Consider the following 21,903-nt stretch of genomic DNA (forward strand, 5'->3'; position numbering starts at 1 on the left):
CATGAATCAGACAAGTCACCTCTCTGAAAGTACGATGAGAACAAATATTAGCCTCACTTACCAAAAAATCTCTCAAATTATGGGATTCAGTCAGTCATTAATCCATTTCCTTATCTCTATAATAGAATATAGGGCAAAGTTCAAACAATATCTAAGTTCAACCATAATTTTGGACTTTTTTCTACAAAACAGGTGATAGAAATAGAGACTGATCCCTTTCAACTCCACAAGCCTAGATATTTGGTTTACTCAGATATATAATACATCAATTTTATTGCAATAAACTCCATATATCAAATACATTTCATTCTAATTAAATCCTAATATGTTTAATTTTTTTTAAAAAAAAGTATACTCAAAATAATAGAATATATGTTTCACAGTCATATCTTTGGAAAAAGAGTTAACAGGCTGTGACAGATATTGTAATTCAACAATATTGTGGAAACATAGTAGGAGATCTGTTTAGTCAACATACATTTCTTGATGAATTCAGTAGATAATAGAAAAGCCAGCAGATGCATGGGCAAGCTGACTGAATTTAGTGTAAACAGCATGCATTATTCCAAAACCTCTCTAGATGACTGGCAGCAGGCTAGAACAGCAGCTGTAGGTGTAGAAAAGGCCAATTCCTTTTCTGTAGATATATTTTGATACTGATTCTCAGAGGATTTTAATTACCTGTGTGTGTTCTTTGTATGTCCAGAAGCAGTAGAGGAACCATAATTAAGGTATTAGAATTTAAATAGAGCAAAAATTTTTGTGGAATAAGAATGTGTTTAAAACCAAAATACAGCAATGCATATTACTACCAAATGCCATTGTTTTTAATAGACTCACTTTCTGGTATAGTCCAAATAAATTATTTTACCAAAAGTTATTTCCATTAAGATAATGTTAGTTCTAATATATACCTTTAAGTAGATTATGTTGCTGTCCAAATAATTTTATTCCAAACTTCACTAAAAATGTTTAATCAAAGAGTACATTTGGCTTTTAAAAGAATCCTATGAAAAGTTGCAAAATTTTCTTTCAGGTCTTTATAGCTAGTAGGTATGTTTACCTAACAATTTAAGAAAATCATAAATTTGTTACGTTTCCATTGGTTTCAATTGACCACTGAAGATGTATGTACTGAATGTGCATGCACCTGTATGAATTATGAATGGATCCATATGAAGCAATATGAATTATATGAATTCATATGAGTCCATATGAATTATCACTGGAATTTTGGTGACTAACAGAGCGACTAGTAAGGTTAAATTTCATGTTTTTCTTTCATTCAATATGTCAGATTCTGAAAGACTGCCTGGACAAGTCCCTGCAGTTTTCTTGGCAAGGTTTTTCAGAAGTGGTTTGCCACTGCTTCCTACCTAGGGCTGAGAAAACTGCCTCCTTCCTAGGATGAATGGCCCAGAGTCAATCAGCTGATTTCATGGCCAAGATGGAAGTAAAACTCATGTCTTCTTGTTTATAGCCTAAAGCCTTAATTGTGACATCAAACTGATTCTTAAATTTCATGTATTATCTAAATATAATTTTATTTTAAATGTTAAAGTTACATAGAATATTGTTTATAATTTTTTCCCTATAAATAGTTTAAAGTGGCCACCAAATAAGTCTGTTCTCATGCAGATCAATATATATGATGCTACATAAAGTATTAATGGATAGAAATAAGTATATAGTCTATACTTTGGACTGATCATATATTATGCAAATAGTTCCACTCTAAAACATTTTCCACTTTGAATGAAACATATTAGTTGTTCAGCTTTTAATACAAACACTTGCTTTAGTACAAGTTATTCTGTTTGAATTCAGAATGTCTTTGCTAAGAGGTTGAATACATGAGTACCACCTGACTTGGTACTCTAGTCCAAAATAAACTAGTCCAATAAAATCAGTGTGTAATTTTTTAAATCACAAGAATGACGAAGTGCAGGTAGTTGAGTTAATATCATAATTGAACCTGGCAATTGTGGTTGTAAATCATGACAGTGCTTATAACCACAACTGATTTTATGACCTTTTTCCATTGGTTGTTAAGCAAACCCAATGTTCGCTATGGGTCATTTTTTGCTAGACCAGAAATAAACACGTTTCCAGTAAAATCATCATAAATTATAGTCACATGACCATATGGCAAATGGCCATAAACATGGGCCAGGTGCTAAGTGCCCAAAATGTGATCACATGATTGCGGAGGGGCCCTGATCTTAGAATTTCAAAACTTGGTCATAACTAGCTTTTGTTACTAAATGATTGGTCATAAGTCAAGAACTACCCATAATTGATAAAAACTACTAAAAATCAAACAACAAATCTAAAAAAAGGGAGCAAAACCCTGGACAAATATTACTTTTCAGGAGATTTTAATCTCATTTCACTATTAATTATACTGAGTTCTCTGCTTCTATGCTTTTGCAATATCTAATTGGGATTTTTCAGAACAATTTTTTAAAATTCCTCTGAATACCCTATCATTTTGTCTAATAGTCTAATAGTAATTATGTCAAATTACACATTATAAGCATCTTTAAATTGTTATTGTCGGGTTCTTGGACTATTTGACCGGTGTATCATTAAAATCTTTGTGGCTTTCTACTGAGTACAAACTAGCAACATATTGTTGTAACTATTCCAAAATTAAAGCAAATATTACATATTTCATTTTCTGATATATTCTGATATGCTGTTTCTGTGAAATAAACTATTCTGGTCTATTGTCAATCAAATTCAATAAGCCTGATTTTGTGTGCATGCTATTCATTTGAACTAAATCTCTAACAAGCCTCATCTGCTAATTGGAATTAACATTTATGTTACTAAATGAGAAGCATTTTGGCTGCAGTAAGGTGGTAAGTCCTACCCAATGGAATAAACAACTAACATCTGTTATCTTGTCCTGCTCCAGCTTGGCTTTTACATGTAAAGTGCATCACTTTCAGGGTCAAGGTTATGGAATTTGTGGTTCCCTGGCTGTGTGGTATGTACATGAGGAAGGGAAGAAACAATAGCATAAAGACCAGCCAAACAGACATTGTGCAGTGCATATGCTTTGCTTTAACCTTTACAAGTCCTATAAAACTGACACAAGACAAAACATGATATACTCTGAAATTTTTCAGTAAAATATGTGTATAAATTTATTCTGAGAGCCATTATAGCCAATCCAATGTAACCACAAAGTGGTTACACTGCATATGTCTGCATTTTTCTACAATATAGCACTAATAGTATTAATAGGGGTAGGATAATGCAGTATTGTTGCCATTGTTTATGACACCCCTTTTCTATTACACGTTGCAAGATAACTACCACCAACCAGTCTCCGATCTCTTTTTAGCTTTAAGTTTATTTGTACTTTGTAAGCCATAAATGCAGCCCACATTATTGCAATTTGGACAACTTATGATGAATATTGTATTTTATAAAGCTAAACTATAACAATATAGAATGTTGTTCCTAATTACATACAGAATAAAAACTATTCCTATTATTTTTGTATCTGGAAAGCAGACCCTGACATCCAGCCTAACTGAATTGCAACGAGAAAAATCAGGTTTACAAGGAAAATTGGACCACCTGATCCAGGCGACCAAAGGGAGAGAAGGCCTGTCTCTTCTAGCATCTGGTCATACTGGAATGGCACCAGCTACTCCTGTCAAGACTGTAGATTTGGAAATGAAGCAGCTACAGTGTAAATTGAAGGTGACCATTTTATGCTATGAAATAGTTAGTAAATAGGCATCTTATTTATGATAGAGAATATCAGACATTTTAGTGACTGAAAAGTGGATGAAAATTAAACACATCTTGAGATATGAGATTACTTGGCTATTGAAGCAATATATACTTTTTCATTACTGCTGTCTCTCAGAAAATTTCTCTTCTGTTAGATTATCCTCAAATAACTTTTGCCCAAGAAAAACAGCTATGAAATGGCATCTTACTTGTGCTCTTTTAAGGCAAGTAAAAAGTTAAGGGGTCACTTCCTTGTGAGGAAGGCGGATACTGAAAGTTAAGAGAATTTGGAGAAAAAGACTGAAACAAAAGAAGATAATAGTCATTGAAGAGGAAAGAGCTGATAGAAGGATGCAGGGAAATGAAGGAAAAAGATCAAGTGTGTGTGTGTGTGTGTGTGTGTGTGTGTGTGTGTGTGTGTAGATATAAGTCTTAAAAAAACACTGGTAAGAATTGTGAAAAAATAAACAATCACTTAGTAAGCACAAAGTTCCGTTCCATCCCTCTAAGTAGAGTCCATTTGTATCCATGCTTTGTGTTGGTTACACAGTTTCATTTAAAAAAAAAAAGAACAAGTATTAATTTGTAAATCCCTGAGTAAAAGAGACAAGAGCTACAATAACCCTGGTATTACTTTTAAGATACTACGCTACAAGAAGAGCTGACAAAACGCATAAAGATTTTTATGCATAAAAATAATCTTTTTAGCATAAAGATTATTATCATTTTGGGTTGGTAGCAAGAAGATTTTAAAATATGTTTATTTATTCCCAAAATCAAATTAAAAGGAATTATGCTACTCCTGTTCAGATAAATCCAGGATTGTCACAGATGCCCTATATTTTATTTTCTCCACGTCTGTTTTGCCAACATTGCTCCCAAGAAACTATCATTCCTGGAACAGATGTGTGCAAAATTATATCTAGAATTTCAAGGAATCTCTCAGATCAAATCAATGCTTGTAAAAATCAATGTAGTTTTATTTCTTTAAATTGCAATCCTGTGGTCCATAGGGCAGTGCCCCAGAAGGGTTATAAGAGTTGAAAGAAGTGCATCCTTTGAGAGTGTATTATTTGGTCCTAGAAATATCATCAAAGTACAGTACAGAAACTTCACCAGCCTGTCTTCTCCTATATGAGAACTCCAATACCAGAAAAAGTAAACAATAAGTGTGCCAAGGTCAAGCTAGGGAATATCCTCAGAGTTATTGATAAAGTTTTAGCTATTCTAGGCCAGTTTTGGATAGAATATTTAAATCAATCAAAAGTGTTCCTGGGAGAAAGATGGAAGTACATTTTTTTCTGTTTTTATTCTTCCATGCTACAATACTGCTAAGACCTTGGATTTGTCGGAGGCTTCAACATTACAGCTTAAAATAGGATTGCTCTCCTTTGTCTTCTGCTTCTTGAAATACATCCAATGTGTTAGTTAATCTCACTAGAAAAGCTGAAAACGAGCAAACAAAGCATGTTCATGTAATACAATAGTTTTCATTGTGTTTGAGAACTGATAACAGTGATGACTGGTAAGGCGTGCCTTGGCACATGCCAGATGCTACTTTTTTTGTGTGCCATTCAGATGTTGGCAATACTTATCCACTTTATGATTACTTTCTGCCCTGATTACTGCAACACTTCTTACAACAGCTAGAAAGATGTCCATAACATTTTAGTTGATGCTGAAAGATCTGGATTTGCAAGACCCAATCTGGGTCAGTCAAGGAACCAAAAGTATGTTCTACCAAGCTTTCAGATTCGTGCTGGATCCCACCCTCAGGGAACTTCTCTCTAGTAGAGTGTGTGTTTTGGGCTAAAGAGAAGTTCCCTGAGGATGGACTCCACCACAAATCCAAAAGCTTGGAAGACAAAATCCAGTGACTGACCCAGATTGGATCTTACAACATTATCCTGGGACATGCATATTTGCTTTCATTCTTGATCTGGATTGGATTCCCAATTGTTTACTGGGCTTAATGAACATGTTGGTATTGACTTAGGGCCTGACTACTGAAGCAAACAATCCTCCTACAAATATGCTAAAATCAGCAGGAAAAGCCCTTTTAAAGAGCCCCTCTTGCTGACACAAACTCATCTTTCTGGCAGGCGGGGGCAGACCTTTTGTAGCATTTCTCCCAGGCTGTGAAATATACTAGCTTGGTAGTTGCTCTTGACTTCTATTCTGTCAGGTTTCCTTTCTTTGGCCAAGGTTTGAATTGTTGACTGGTTTTAACATCTATTTTATTGTTAATTTTGATCTGTGTTTTTTAAAAAATTCTTTTTTGGCTTTTTAAATTTTGGTAGTTGCCCTGGGTATTGTCAGTATAGGAAGGCAGGGTATCAATTGAAAAATATAAACAAAAAATTTTAAAACTTAGTTACAGGAGAAAAAAAAGAACTTATTAATAAATGAGTGATAAAAAGTAAACAATTGAAGGCATTACATTACTAACAAGAAAAAAAATCTATAAAGCTAGCCTCACTAATGAACTATTACAAAAATATATTAAATTTTAATACACCAAACTACTCATTTGTTAACACATAAATTATGTTACATTAAATTATAAAACCACTGAACCAGTGGCATGAGAATGCAGTACGTATGCACATGTTACCATATTAAGATTTTGTTTGATGGTTTAATCAAATTTAGATACTGTTCATCTCACACTAGGAGATACTGGGGAAAATGCAAAAGCTAACATTTAGTAATTAAATTCTGAAAATAATCATTAAGCATTATAATATTGCAATATTAAAATACTATAGAGAGAGAGCATCTATTGCAATTCTGTACAGTATTGCCTTATCTGGCCAACTGCCAACAAAAGTTTGCCATTTGTCATATAATATAGGGATCACAATCCCAAAGTAATATCTGGCATAAATTGATCAGAATTTTCAGGAAGTTTGGAGATAATCTCTTATATATATCTCTGTAAAACAGAAGTATAAAAGAATGCATGACATGGAGCCCCCCCACTCTTATTTCACAGGAGCAATGTTTTTACAGAGGAGAATTTTTTTGTATCGCCCTCCAGAATTGCTGACAAAAGAATATTGAAACAGACAAGACTGAACACTGCAATATTTAAGACTGAGCTTTTGTTATCATCCCACTTTCTTATGAATTAGATCTCATTCTCAGTTGTTATATTTACAGAAATTGTGTGCAATCAAACTGCCAATCTCAGTGTAGCCTTTGCTTGTTTGTATCACATTCTTGATAGCATTTAGCAATGAAACTCCACATTGGAATATTTTCTTCAGGATTCCTTGATTCAAATAGACTGGACTGCTAGTGATCTGTCAGTATTAAAGGATCCAGGCTTGATCTGTGGAGGAAGTCTTTTCTTCCTCTAGCTCACTTCTAGTGAAGTCCTGCATAACTAGCAAAAAAACAAAACAAAACAAAATTATGACACTGTTGATTTCAATTTTTTCTGACTTAGGTTATTCAGAAATCAGCAGAGGCAAAATATTTTTTTAATATGTCTGTGAGCATGTTCACTCAAATTTTGTCCATCCACTTGGGTAGAAAGAATTAAACCTATATGCTAACCCTAAAATTATAAATAATTAACTAATAGTATAAATAACTTAAATAAGATGTCAAACTGCCTGGGAAAATTGCGTACCATATAAACAGCTTTTTTTTCTACCAAATTTGGGCCACACTAGAAGTGGTTTTTGAGATCAGGTTTCCTGCTTCCACATTTACCCAATGATTGCTGGAAGACATTTGCTTCATTTCCCTTCCCATTCATATCATGTTATTTTCCACAGGAAATGGCAATTTTTTTTTATTGAACATAAGACCTTAAGCACTGTATAAGCTATTGCAGAAGCCCACTTGAAATAAGTTTCCATATTTACATAAAGCATTTAAGTTTCTTTAATGGGATGTTGGCATTTGCCTATTAATAAAAGTCAGCAGCAAAAGCAAACCTAGAAACTTCAGTGATTATTATGCCATCATTATGCCATCATTTTAACTGATTTCTTATTAAATTGCATATATTTAAAGTAATAAATGTATGGGTACATGTATGGGTAATGTATCTATTAAAATAATTCTGATGTCATAGGTATGCTTGGACCAAATGAAAACATTTCATTCTGTTCTGTAATGAATAGTTACATTTCCTCTGTTTGAACCCCCCCAACATGTCTTACTCAAAGAAAGCTCCTTTTGAAGTACAACACAAGAATTATGGCTCGTATTCTTTTTTATTTCAGAAATATAAAGTATATATTACTTTACATTAAGAATGTGGTCATAAACCTTTGAACATATGACCTAGATTTTTAAAACAAAAGAAAGAAAAGACATATAGGTTAAAATTCATCCTGCACTTTATCAAAAGCATTTGAATTCTTTGGGAGCCAATTTGTATGTCGTACGGCAGCATTAGATGTATGTTTTTAAAAGGTGATAAGCATTTTAAAGAAAATATAAAAATTTCAACACACTGTGTATTGTATTTCGAATTATAACATTTTATCTGTGAATCAATATTTTATCTTGAAGCTCTAAGGAAGACTGTATAGCATTGCAGAGAAACATAGTATTTTAGAAATTGTATCTTTACACATTAAACTTCACATTAAAATCTATACTTCCGTAGAGCAAATATCGTTACCTACAACATCCCAATGTTAATATTAGTGGGAATAAAAAGCCTATTATTAAGCCTATTAATAGGGAATATTCTTTAATATATTTTAGATTTTGATCTTAGAAACAACCAACACACTATTATAACCACCTGTCATCACTGTAGCACAAAACCAACTAAAGCCCTATAAAACAAGTTTATTTATTTATTTATTTATTATTCAAATTTCTATACCGCCCTTCTCCTTTCGGACTCAGGGCAGTGAACAGCCAAAATAAAACATTTATACATAAAGTGCGATTAAAAATAGATTTAAAATAATTAAATTTGGCCCATAGTTTAAAATTTATCAATTTAAAATCCATATCAAAATTTAAAATCAACCATAAAATCATAAAATCAAGAGAGACCGGCTAACTGAAAGAGATGAGTTTTTAAACTCACTTTTAAGTTGACTAAACCAAAAGACCCAAAAAGAAAAAAAAATCTACAATATACAGTGTAAGGACTGTAATAGCCTCTATAATAAGACAGACAGGAAAAAGACTAGCAGAGCGCATCTATGAACACCAACAAGCAGTCAGAACACACAGTGAAAACCAGGAGACATCTTCAGCATCCAGCATCCAGATAAACAGGGATTAACACCAGATTAAAGAATTAAGCAGAAAATATCAAGGTAGTACCCTAATATCAAGGAACTACCAGGGAAAAACCCACCCACCTACCCCATCAACACTAGCCAGGCAAGTTACTGTATATAATCAAAGAGCAAACGCCACACTCACTAGAACTAATAAATGATATTACCTAGGCAGGCAATGAAACATCTGTAAACAAACAACCAAATTTAGAGAGCATCAAGGATTCCCCAGATTTTGATCTCTTCACTCAGTTTTGATCTAATGTATATCTTCCCTAAAACGAAAAATGATTAATAAAGGTCGATTCTTATAGTAAACTCATTTTTTCTGTGCATTGAAAACTGTGTATGTGTGTCTGCATGTGTGGTGTGCATAAGTATAGTTGGACAGTGCCATTTATTTAGAAGTCTAATGAAGTACACTTAATTTATGCAATTTCATATCACCTGCTAGTAGCTATTTAGCTATTGCTAACTAATACTGTATATTGCTTGAAATTACTAAGACTTTTTTTGTGAGTATAGTTCCCTCTCTTGCCATAACTGTCTAAAGTATATGTAATCAATTGAAAAACTTGGTGCCGTGAGATTTTCCTGAATAGCGTCTACAAAAATAGATCTTTTTAAGGACAGCAGCCTTATAAGCATACTGTTTGATTTTCAACATTTGTGAGAAGTAGTAAAAGCTTTAGAAATGTAACTTTGGAAATAAACAGAGCTCAAAGTATTATAAATGATAATATTCTACTGTCTGTATGGAGGTGAAACGATAAGAAATAGCAGACAACCAGATCAAATCATTAAATCATAACTAGGAGTGCATGCCATATCAAGCCACTTTCTTAAGTGCTGGGCTTGGCATTATACAGTATATGAATCTGGCCAATGAAATTTATATACCATACTTTATGAAATGAAGTATGAAACAGCAAACTGTAACTTATTCAATCATACTCATTGAATAACTCTGTGAAATTGCAGTTTAGAACAATTTAAGGTGTTTTTTATTACAAAATCCTGAAACTGACAATAATTAAAGAAAACTTTATCTTTTGAATGCAATCTTGCAAATGTCTAAAAAAAATTAAATTAAATTAAAGTAGAACCAAGTATGAATAGTAACTTTTCCAATCTAGCATAATGTAGCATTTACATATTTATCAGCAAGCCCCTGTTTGGGAAAAACTAAGCCATATATTTTGTTTAATTCTAAAACTCACTGTTAGACATCATAGGTAGAATTCTGGCAGAGATATTCCATTTGGAAAATAAGATGAAATTTATTCCACTGTAGGCTAGTCTTGAATAAGTATAAAAGCATCACCGTCAAACATTAATAACCTAAGTACAAACACTTTAGCGGCATTTTTTCCTGTTCTAAAATCAAAATAGACTAACCTGTTAAATAGTAAAGTTTCACTTTGAAACACAAGTGTGAACAGTTACAGCTCTGAGTAATTCTACATCAACATTACTGAGACTTTAATAAAATATTTCATTCATTCTAGAATGCAAATAATGAAATCACTAAACATTCATCAACCATTAAATCTTTGAAATCCGAAGTCCAAAGAAAAGAAGAACAGATGCAGGAACTGCAAGAAAAGTATGTCCCAGTTACCTATTGGTTGTGTTTGACTCCCCCTTGTGGCAAAAATGCATTTGCTTTATATTCATGGAGAATTTTCAGAAAATGATCTTTCCATATATTTTTTTCCTTCGGCATTTTATGTTTCAGTTCATATTATTTATTCTTTTAGGAGAAAAGTATTAATACATATTATTCTTTTAAATTGCTGAATTATTTTCAGTACACAAGATGATATATATATAACTGTAATAAAACAATTTTTTTAAAAAAAATCTGATTCCAGTGTGCACCTGATTATATCCATCTAAATGAATACCTCAGCATACTTGAAAGCAGTTTTTCAAATACAGTAGTCCTTTGCCTAAGGGCTAAGAAGCACATCAAGGTTTAGATGCTTAAATTGGATTAAATGTCCAATTTTATAATTTCTGAAAAATGCAAAAATGCATTTTTATTTATTTTTGAGTTTATTAAAATGTATATTTTTGCAAATCAGTTGCTTAATTAAACAGACCAGTACACATCTGAATAAACCTAATAATGTTTAATCTTGCAAAATAAAAGTTATTTCATTAAAATGTTTCACCTTTAAAAGGATTTAACAAAATGCATATTTTATTGATTAAAGCCTTGAGGAACACCTAAGGAATCCAGCTGGAGGTGAGAGATAGCATTCTGATATGCCTATGTCCAACCACTATATTACAGTATAGAGTAGATACTGAATATGCTTCAATATTCTTGATTGTCCCCCTAAGCAATTGTGTCTATTGAAATGTAAATTCTTTCCATTGGCTTTTACTGTGATTTTTGCTGGATCTACCAATATGTGATGCCTTAAAGATATAAAAAGTAATAAAAAATAAAAAATGAATTCTGTATAAGTATTATATTGGTTCATTTTATTGTTGTTGTCACAAGAAAATACGAACAAGTAACAGTCATAAGCATAGATTTTTGTCTGATATGTCACCCAATGAACAGTTTCTTATTTCAATGAACAGGTTTCACCCAATGAACAGGTTTCTTATTTAGAAGTTGTACATTTTGGGGAAGTCACATTTTCATAGTTGAAATTGGTCTATTGATTTTCCATAGCATAGCTGCGTTTTACTTTTTAAAACTACCTCATATTGATACAAAGCTTTTTATGTACTAAATAGTAGTTCAAAATTATGACAGTCAATTCACATAGTGCCACTTTCAAAAAGCTATAATTAATTTTAATTTATTTTTTACTTTTTATGCCTAGTAGACTAGTAGAATATTTTGCTTCTCTTTTGTTTATAATTATATCATCGTCATTGTATGGGTTTCTATAAACTAGTGTGTATTTTTATTGTTCTGAATTGCTACTGTGAAATGTGGAGTTTAAGATTCAGAAGCCGACAGAGGTTAAATCTACTTTTAATGCCATTACACAAAGGGAAAACTTTGAAGACTTTTCACTTGACAAATGGTACAAAGATAAGCATGGAACCGAGCATTAACAATTATTCAAAATAATAACATGCTAATTATATAATTCTATGAATATTTCATTTTCTCTTTATTTCAAGGATTTCTAGAATGGAAAGAGATATAAGTATGAAAAGGCATTTAATAGAAGATTGGAGGCTGCGTATGAAAACGTATCAGGAAAAGGAGAAAAGCTTTAATGAAACATTACAATGTCTGGAAGAAAAGGTCTTTAATTTTAGTGTTTATTTTAAATCAACAAACTGAATTCCACCAGATTGATTAATTATAGTAGCCATCATTATGATTAGTACAGTTTCATTTATGCAAAGATTGCTCTTAAAGCAATAATTAAGTGCTTCTTAGTGTTTGGGGCATGTTGTTCAGCTGGAATTTCATATATCTGTTTCTTGAAAAGAGACATCAAAGGAAAGTCTTCTTGCAGTGTAAATCAAGACAAAAATATCATAAAGGGAAAACAATGACCTATAAATTATTTTTATAATAATAGTTATGTGTGATCCCTTCCATTGTTATATATTTAATGATTCCATTTTATGCTCTTCTGAAAGTTGTTTTCTTCATAAATATTTAATGCATTTTTCTGATGCTTAAACAGATTGGAAGAGAAACTGCCCCTTAGTACCTCTGCAGTGTGTTTTAGCCCTGTTTTATAGCAAACAAGTCACATGTGTAGGAATCTCTTAGGCTGCAAATCATAACATCCAAGAAACATAGAAACAAAGCGCTACTTTGATTCTTTTTTAAAAGCAGGTGCTAGCTTTTTAGGTGCGAACATAGTTTCTGCTGGCAGTCATACATTGTCAAGACAAATTCCAGACAAAACTATCTTGTTCTGTGTAGATGAGATATCGCTTAGATACTGTCAGCCCAAGAGATAAAATTGGCAGGGTGGGAAAAATCTCAGACAATATAAAACTGAATCAGAATAATTTCTTGAAGAGGAGGTAGTATGAAAAAGCATTTTAGAGACCTATGTTATACTATGCAACAAGGTGGTGATGATATTTTAAATATTAAAAATATTGCGATTTTCTGGCTACCTTCAGTTAGAAAAAAAAAATCAAGTGTATTATATGCAAAAATATGACCTCTTTAGATATGCTTTGTAAATTGATTCCCTTTTTATATAGACTTGTTTTTCAAATAATAAACAGCTATTAACTGTTGGACTATATTATTTGTAATTTTTCTCATCAGTACCATATGTTGACATACTCGCAAGTTTCAGAGTTTTTAAGTGCTAGCATTTGGCTTCTTGCCCATGAATTTGATAAATAGTAAAATGTTGCACTCACATGCCCACTTATCTATGAATAAATCCTATTGATTTCAATGGATAGTATCCATGTTTGAATAGAAGCCAAGATAGCCTGCATTCTATTCAGAAGGTAAATGAATTATGTACAATTAGATGTGTGCAGTATTTTGATAGTGTTGATTTTCCATCTAAATTATTTAAATGCTTTCCTTAATAGTTTTTCTCTGGATGCTGTTCCAGGCAAAGACATTAACTGAGGACTGTTCAAATAAAAAAATATCCATTGATTCATTAAAGCAGAGGCTTAATGTAGCAACCAAAGAAAAGACACAGTACGAACAGATGTATCACAGAACTAAAGAAGACTTGGAGAAAAAGGTACACAATTATAGATATTGTGGATGATTAAGATGATGATGATTTATTAGTCTTTACACCCTGCCTTCAGTTCATTGGGATACTTGTATCCAATAACAATGAGGTGTACAAAAAATACGAAAGAAAACACAGTTAAGAAACCATTTCAAATATATGCTAATAAAATCATTATTAAATTATTTAACAATCTGCCCTGTTTTCTGGTGCACATTTTTTTCCCCAAATAAATAGTTCCATGATCGGTGCCTTTGCATTTTTAATTTGCCCACAGTAGCATTTGTCTTGAGTTTTATTTAAAGCCATATCATATATGGCTGTAATTCAGAAGAAATTTCTGAAGTTGAATTACATTAATTATAATCGAATGTTGAATGCTTTTAACTAGAATGAAATATAATTTTCTAAAATACACTATTTTATAGTAGCACTTTCTCTCTTCTCTGATTTTAATGTAGCCGTATCCGACAAATATTTTCTACAACAGGTGAGAAACCAGGAAGGAAGAACTTACTTTCTTCTCCTACTATCCCTTTTTGTTAAGCAAAGTTCTGAATGAATTCATATAATGCCAGGTCATTCTACATTTTGGAGTTCCTTTATGTTTCTGGGTTTATTTCAGGGGTGAAATCTAAAATTTTTCCCTACTGGTTCTGTGGGCGTGGCTTGGTGGGGGTATCCTGTGACTGAGTGGGCGTGGCCAACTCGATGTCACTCACAGCCACACCGACTCAGTCACAAGACCCCCTTCCACCAAGCCACACCCACAGAACCCGGTAGGAAAACTTTTTAAATTTCTTTCTCCCACGGCTCCGCCCACCCACTCCATTCCCCGGACTCCTACTGCTCACCTTTCTCCCCCGGCTGGCTGTCAGGGAAGGCAAGCACCCGAAAGGTACCGGAGTCGCTCACTCTCCTTCTTGAATGAGCCGCTCTGGTCCACGCGCCGGCTGCGCAAGCACACACTGTTTATTTAATTCAGTGGCAGGTTGGATGTGCGCTTGCGCAGCCGGCGCGTGGACCAGAGCGGCTCATTCAAGAAGGAGAGTGAGCGACTCTGGTACCTTTCGAGCGCTTGCCTTCCCTGACAGCCAGCCACGGGAGAAAGGTGAGCAGTAGTAGTCGGAAAATGCACCATTCTTCAACTCCGGCCTTGCCGCAGAGCCGCTGCCTGCTCGCCCTTCGCCACGCAGCTCCGCCCACCTGCCCCGTTCCCCAGAGTCGGGGAATGCACCATTCCCAGACTCCTACTGCTCATCTTTCTCCCACGGCTGGCTGTCAGGGAAGGCAAGTGCCCGAAAGGCAGCAGAGTCGCTCACTCTCCTTCTTGAATGAGCCACTGTGGTCCATGCGCCGGCTGCGCAAGCCACACCCAACCTGCCGCTGAATTAAATAAACGATGTACGCTTGCGCAGCCGGCACGTGGACCAGAGCGGCTCATTCAAGAAGGAGAGTGAGCGACTCCGCTACCTTTCGGGCACTTGCCTTCCCTGACAGCCAGCCGCAGGAGAAAGGTGAGCAGTAGGAGTCCGGGAATGGTGCATTCCCCGACTCCAGGGAATGGGGCAGGTGGGCGGGTGGGCGGAGCCTCCAGCTGCCATTGCTACCGGTTCTCTGAACCACCGGCCATTATCGCTACCTACTCGCCCGAGCCAGTCCGAACCGGGAGCATTTCACCTCTGGTTTATTTGTTTGTTTTTGTAGATATAGCAAAGGTTTGAAGGAGATCTCAGTGTTACACTGAATTATGATTAACAATGCAACTTGAAAGAAACTTTGGATGCACTCTATTGTTACAGGCTTTAATCCTAGATTATTAATCTTTCTATGGATTTTACAGATTCTCTTCCCAGAGAGTCTAAATAGTTCTGTCTGGTTGAGCATAAACCTGTCTCAGTTTCTCCTACAGCTTCAATACAGGAAGCATGAACTTTTTAGAGCTAAGATACTCAGGTATAATAAGCACTCAGCACTGGACAGTTTACAGAGGAAGCAGCATCTGGACTTATACAAGACAGACAAGCAGCCACATTATTTCCCCTGAGTTTTAAACAACAGACAGTCTTAGTGTATTTTATATCTAACTGGAGGAATGGGCAGGAAAAAAGACTATAGGAGATGGCAATGAGCTTTACAATTAATTTTTTGTAGGATCTTCTAGACACTGTTAATTTCTTTCCAATTCAGAAATGCTAGAAGACATTTTTTTAAAAACTGAACAGAAAGAGAAGATATTTGTGTCTTTTCTGAGGTTTAATCCTCATCTTCAATCTGCCTAAATCGATTTTTCCTTTTGCCAAATTCTCTACGTGTTGCGAATATGGTTCCCAGAATTCTTAGGTATCTAGAAAACAGTGGTGGGATTCAAATTTTTTTACTACCAGTTCTGTGGGCGTGGCTTGGTGGGCATGGCATGGTTTGGTGGGCGTGGCAGGGGAAGGATAGTGTAAAATCTCCACTCCCTCACCACTCCAGGGGAAGGTTACTGCAAAATCCCCATTTCCTCCCGATCAGCTAGAACTCAGGAGGCAGAGAATAGATGGGGGTGGGGCCAGTCAGAGGTGGTATTTACCGGTTCTCCGATCTCAAAATTTCCACTACCGGTTCTCCAGAACTGGTCAGAACCTGCTGAATACCATCTCTGCTGGAAAGCAACACATGGGGAAATTTGACATAGATTAGTGGGAATGTAGACTTATTATATATATAATAACTATATTATATATTTCTATATTATGCATTATGTATTTCAGGAGCTTAATCTTTCCAATCTAGAAGCTAAAATGGCAGAGACAGAATATACCATGACTGAACTTGAAACAACGGCCTCTCAACAGCTTCACAGTTTAGCAAGGCAAAGTGAACAGGCACTTGAAATGGTGCAGAAAAAGTTGATCATGTCCAATGAAAAAGTGGAAGAGTTCATAACTTTTGTAAAGGTTTGGCATTTTAAATATCTGTGTCACATGTAAATATATATATTTGCATATGTACATACACAAACACACACATATACTATATATACACATTTTGTACAACAATTTATATGTGAGGTATATAGCTATTTATACCTATATATCTATATCCCTGGGGATGGTTAGCACCTTGAAGACCTTCCCCCATGCCTTTTAACATATTATCTTAGTTTTTAAAAAAATTCTGACACTTTTTTGAGGTATTGTATTTTAAATGGATTTTAGGGTTTTTAAATTTTACTTTTTTATTGTACATTGCTCGCTTTGATATGGGGGTTATCTAAATTTGACAAATAAATGAATAAATACTGCCAAACACCCCCCGTTTTTTTAAAAAAATGTCCTTTATGTCAGAGATCTAAAAACTTCCTCTTGGAACATTAGATCAGGGGAGTAATTTGGGCATATCCTTGTTTGTGTGTTGAAGATAAAATTTGGGATTGCCACACCCAAGACACTGTGTAAGACAACAGAATCAGAGGTGGGGGGGTTGTTGTTGTTGGTGGTAGTAAGGCCATTATTCAAGACCTGGAGAAGGGAGAATTGAATCACTGTCCTGGCTGTTTTAAACTATTGTAATTACATAATTCAAACATTATTCTAATTATGATTATATTTAGTTTTGGAGACTCTCCATTTGTGTTGTTGAGGAACAATCCTCCTTCCTCAACCTTGTTTATTCCATTTTTGCATAATTTCTTTATTTAATTGCAATGTCTTATCTTGCCTTCAGGTAACTCTGTCTTCAGATACATAGTCATAACCTCTTGTTCTTCAGCCAAAAAGGCCGCTAAAACCGTTTTTAAATCATTAGGCATTTATTGCCTCAACTTGAAGCTTGTACATTAAAATGGACCTAAGGGTTTTTTTATTGAAATCTGGAAGTCCACTCACTGGAGCCTGTTGCAAAAACATTTGGGGTGTGTGTGTGAAGATTTGTATTTCCTTTTGGATTATTAGAACTGAATAGAATTCGGAAAACTGTTCTCCAGAAAGATCTGCTTATTGTCCCAGGCATTCTTTGTTTCGGCCATATGCAGTACGGACCATACCAGTTAACAATGGCCTGTCATTTTTTTCAGAATATTAAACTCCATTGAAGTAATAGAAAATATTTATAGCTCAGGTTTTAGATGTTGGTAAGTGGTTTGCTCTCCAAGCTTGTTTCAATTTAGTTTGGTAACAAAACGTTCAGAAATTAAATTGAAACAAGCTTGGAGAGCAAACCACTGCCACTATACTCCATTCTATGAAACTCTTCAGAACTGATGTATGCAAGTAACATCTTCACCATACTATTTGCTATGACCTCAAGTTCTTAACAGTGGTGAAATCCAGCAGGTTCTGACAGGTTCTGGAGAACTGGTAGCGGAAATTTTGAGCAGTTCAGAGAATCGGTAGCGGAAATTTTGAGTAGTTCAGAGAACCTGCAAATACCACCTCTGGCTGGCCCCAGAGTGGAGTGGGAATGGAGATTTTGCAGTATCCTTCCCCCAGGAGTGGGAAGGGAATTGGGATTTTGCAGTTTCCTTCCCCTGGAGTGGGGTGGGAATGGAGATTTTGCAGTATCCTTCCCCTGCCACGCCCACCAAGCCACGCCCACAGAACCGGGTAGTAAAAAAATTTGGATTTCACCACTGGTTCTTACATATATCATCAATTTTACCAGTGTATTGAAATGGGGGCAGGGGTAATGCCCCAATGTTTAGCAATTTACATTTACGTGTATTACACTTCATTTTCCATTTGATTGACTGGCCAGCCTGTTTCAATCTTTTGGAGCTTTTCACAATCATTGCTGTTTTTTGACACATCAGATAGTTTGGCAACATCCTCAAAACTGCCCACTTCATTACTTATCCCTAAATTATCAATTGACATGTTTTGAGCAGCTGGAAGAATTCCCACATTTCTACCCGGGCATCATATATTAATCTTCCCTAAAATGTATAGAATTCTAAGCCTCGTGTTACAAAATGATCAGTATGTATTTCACAGCATAATTTTGGTAAAAGCTGTTAATCTGTCGCTCCTAATAGATAAACTGGAGGAAAATAAAGATGCAGTCTGAAAGTCAAATATTGATGACGATCAGAGCAGTTGCTATTGACATTCCCCAAGTTGCTAAATATTTATGTATAAAAGGTCCTCTGAAATCCTCTTTCCTTTTTTCCCCATAGAATGTTGCTAAAAAACTGAAAATCTTTCTCAGATTTCAGTGAGTGCACAAAGTAAACCAGGTTAAAACTCTACTTATATATTTACAAAAGCCACTCAGGGGAAATTAAGTTAGCACAGCTAGTATTCTTTTTATTCATACCATCTTTCTTTAAATATATTCTGTACTTTTGCTCACTAGGAGAATGCCTATATTTGCATGCTTTCCTCCTGAGGCTTTTATTTTCACTTTGCTTATGACTGTCTGTCTTCTCTCAGGCCTTATACAATAAATACAGTAAATACTAAATACAGTATATTTATACAGGAAATACTAAATATTCACCCAAAACTACCAGTATTTATGGCTCAGTGGTTAAACATGCTAAGCATTTCAGCTAGAAAGCTGACAGCCCGGGTTCAAATCCTGAGTGTTGCACGATGGGATGAGCTCCCGTTATTTGCCTCAGCTCCTGCCCACTTATCAGTTTGAAAGCATGCAAATGTGACTAGCTAAATACTGTGTTTCCCTGAAAAAAAAATTACTGCCAAAAAAAGGCACTAGGTCTTATTTTCGGGGGGGAGGATGTCCACTGACTCACCTCACTTGCGCGCGTTGCCCCCAGCCTTTTTTTCACTATTGGAGGCTTTCAGGAATTTCTTTGGCCAGCAAGGCTTTCCTGAAGGCCTCTGCAGCCGCTAACAGAGCTCCAGATCGATCCGGAGCTGTTTTCAACTACAGAGGCCTTCAGGAAAGCCTTGCCGGCTGCAGAAAAAATGGGCCAAGGTGTGTGAGGTCTGACTGCAACTATCCAAAGGTAAGTAGTAGGGTAGCTATACCACCCCGATCCCCACCCTAGCTTAATTTTTACCCATACACCATGGAGTGGGTGGGGTCTTAATTAGGGCTTATTTTGGGGGTAGGGCTTATATTGGGTGCATATGTAAAAATCAAGCTAGGATTTACTTTCTGAGTAGGTCATATTTTCAGTGAAACACAGTAGGTACCACTTTGGTGAGAAGGTAACAATGTTCCATATGCCTCAGCTTATAGTCATGCTGGCCACATGACCACAGGAAGGGTCTTTGGACAACTCTGGCTCCTTCAACTAAGAAATGGACATGAGCACTGCTCCCTAAAGTCAGATATGACTGGACAGGAGAAACCTTTACCTTTACTTTGATTTATAGGAATGACTTGGACCTTGCTGGCTGGGAACGCTATGGACTATATTTCCAGTTAATCTGAAGAGCATTAGATTTTAGAACTGACATAGAAAGGCTTCATATGATACCTACTTTAATGTGTAATGCATGAATTTTGTATTATATGGTTGAACACATACATATAGAGGCTATATGGATGTGCATCCTAATTATACTTTTTCTTTGCATTATCTTTACTACTTAATTTTTTTCTCTATGGTAATTATGCACCATGTACCTGACCTCAAGAGACTTTTCTCAACCTACTGGACAAGGGGTTGTCCAGGTGGCTTCCATCTCATCTTTCTCTTTCATTTGACTGATCTCTTCCTTTCAATATTGTCCTGTCAAACCTTCACACCTTCAGCTTTGAGTTATTTTTAAGTACTGTATATATCTGCAAAAAACTGTACACATGTCAGTTATGTCTTCACGGAAGGAAAGTTAAGAAGTCTTGAAGAGAATGAAAAACAAACCCTTGAAACAAAACATGGATTTGTCATTATTTGATATTTGTGATGATAATTCAAGTAAGCCTTTTTAAAGAGCTGTTTAATAATAGTTTCATTCAGAGATCTTATGTCATGAGCATATTTTTTAAATTATGTATATTCAGATAAATGACTATTTACATCAGTAGTAGGGAACATTTTTCTGGCAGAAGCAGGTAAAGATTTCACCAGATCATTTTCTGTTTCATTTTTATTTGATCAGATTTTGCTTATTTTGATTTTAAAAAGTATGTTCAGTGTTTTCGAAATCATTTTTTTTTTTTTACCTTTGTGTGATGTAGGAAGTTTATTTTTTTAGGAATTCAGTCAGTTTTAGACATTCAGTCTGTTTGGAGTCATTAGAAAGCTAGTTTCCTTATTTTTTAAAAAATATTTTGGCTAGTATCTTAGCATTGTCCAAGAGGCTACAGGTACATGAGAAGTTGCTCCCTTATTATTTCAGGGATTTTTTTTAATAATAATTCTGTTAAAAAGTAATACAAACTTTTAAAAAATTTTAAAAAAAATAAATGGTGCAAAAAATGAAAAAGAAAGAAAAAGAAAAAAGAAAAAATATGGCAAAGAAAAACTATAAAAGTTTTTCGTCACAAGTATAAACAATTTTAATAGCTTATCTTCTCTTAAAATACAATATTTTCTTTTCATATTCCATCTTTTATCTATAAACAAGTAAATGCCTAATCATCTCAACCCTGATCAGCAAAAGTCCATTAAGGGTTATGAGAGATAAAAACATATATATTTTAATCTTGATCAAATTAACTTTATATTCATTTCTTTTACTTTTAACAATTTTGATTTTTAGTTTTTTCAAATATTAAACTAGAACACTATTTCTCATCATTTTTTTTCTGTCCCTTTTCACAAAATGCCTCAAAGCTTTAACAAGCTTTTTGTAAATCCAAAGGAACGTTATCCAGGTCACTCTCTTGGTTAGTTATTTGTATGTCCCTTTTAATTATTAAGATTAAGTTTCTTTTGTATGTTCCACGGTAGCAACTTCTTATATATCATATTTGTACCTTGACATTTTTAAATCCACTTTTATATCAGTCTCAATCTTGTCACATAAAACTCCATCTTCTTGCATAACATCTTTTAAACACTATTTATAGAAGCACACACACTTTAAATTAACTTCTGGGTTCTTTCTTGTAGAATATCCTTCAATATGTCCAGTGTTAAAATATATTGCTTCATTCTGTATTAGAAAGCGAATCTAAGTGTTTTAGTTTTCAGATTTATTGTTCCAAGGTTTCTAATAGCTGAAAAGCAAGTGACAAGCCCCTTATCAAATTGATTAGAAAAGGAAGTATGAAAATTGAGTGTCCTGTGG

At 34.7% G+C, this 21,903-nt stretch overlaps 1 protein-coding gene across 4 annotated transcripts in view; it reads left to right on the forward strand.

The window, feature by feature from the left end:
- Window positions 1-21,903, forward strand: part of CNTLN (centlein) — a 200,038-nt gene that overhangs the window by 152,751 nt on the left and 25,384 nt on the right. For 3 of the 4 annotated variants that reach the window (XM_087886302.1, XM_034410493.3, XM_087886303.1), the window contains 5 exons: window positions 3,526-3,717; window positions 10,520-10,617; window positions 12,162-12,288; window positions 13,583-13,720; window positions 16,471-16,656. In XM_087886302.1, the coding sequence (XP_087742428.1) occupies window positions 3,526-3,717; window positions 10,520-10,617; window positions 12,162-12,288; window positions 13,583-13,720; window positions 16,471-16,656 (741 nt within the window). Of the gene's footprint in view, window positions 1-3,525; window positions 3,718-10,519; window positions 10,618-12,161; window positions 12,289-13,559; window positions 13,721-16,470; window positions 16,657-21,903 lie in introns of all 4 variants that reach the window. The other variant, XR_015732281.1, reaches the window with a different exon arrangement.

The sequence above is a fragment of the Pantherophis guttatus genome, chromosome 2, assembly GCF_059756535.1.
Source record: "Pantherophis guttatus breed Tessera chromosome 2, ASM5975653v1, whole genome shotgun sequence".
Lineage (NCBI taxonomy): Eukaryota > Metazoa > Chordata > Lepidosauria > Squamata > Colubridae > Pantherophis > Pantherophis guttatus.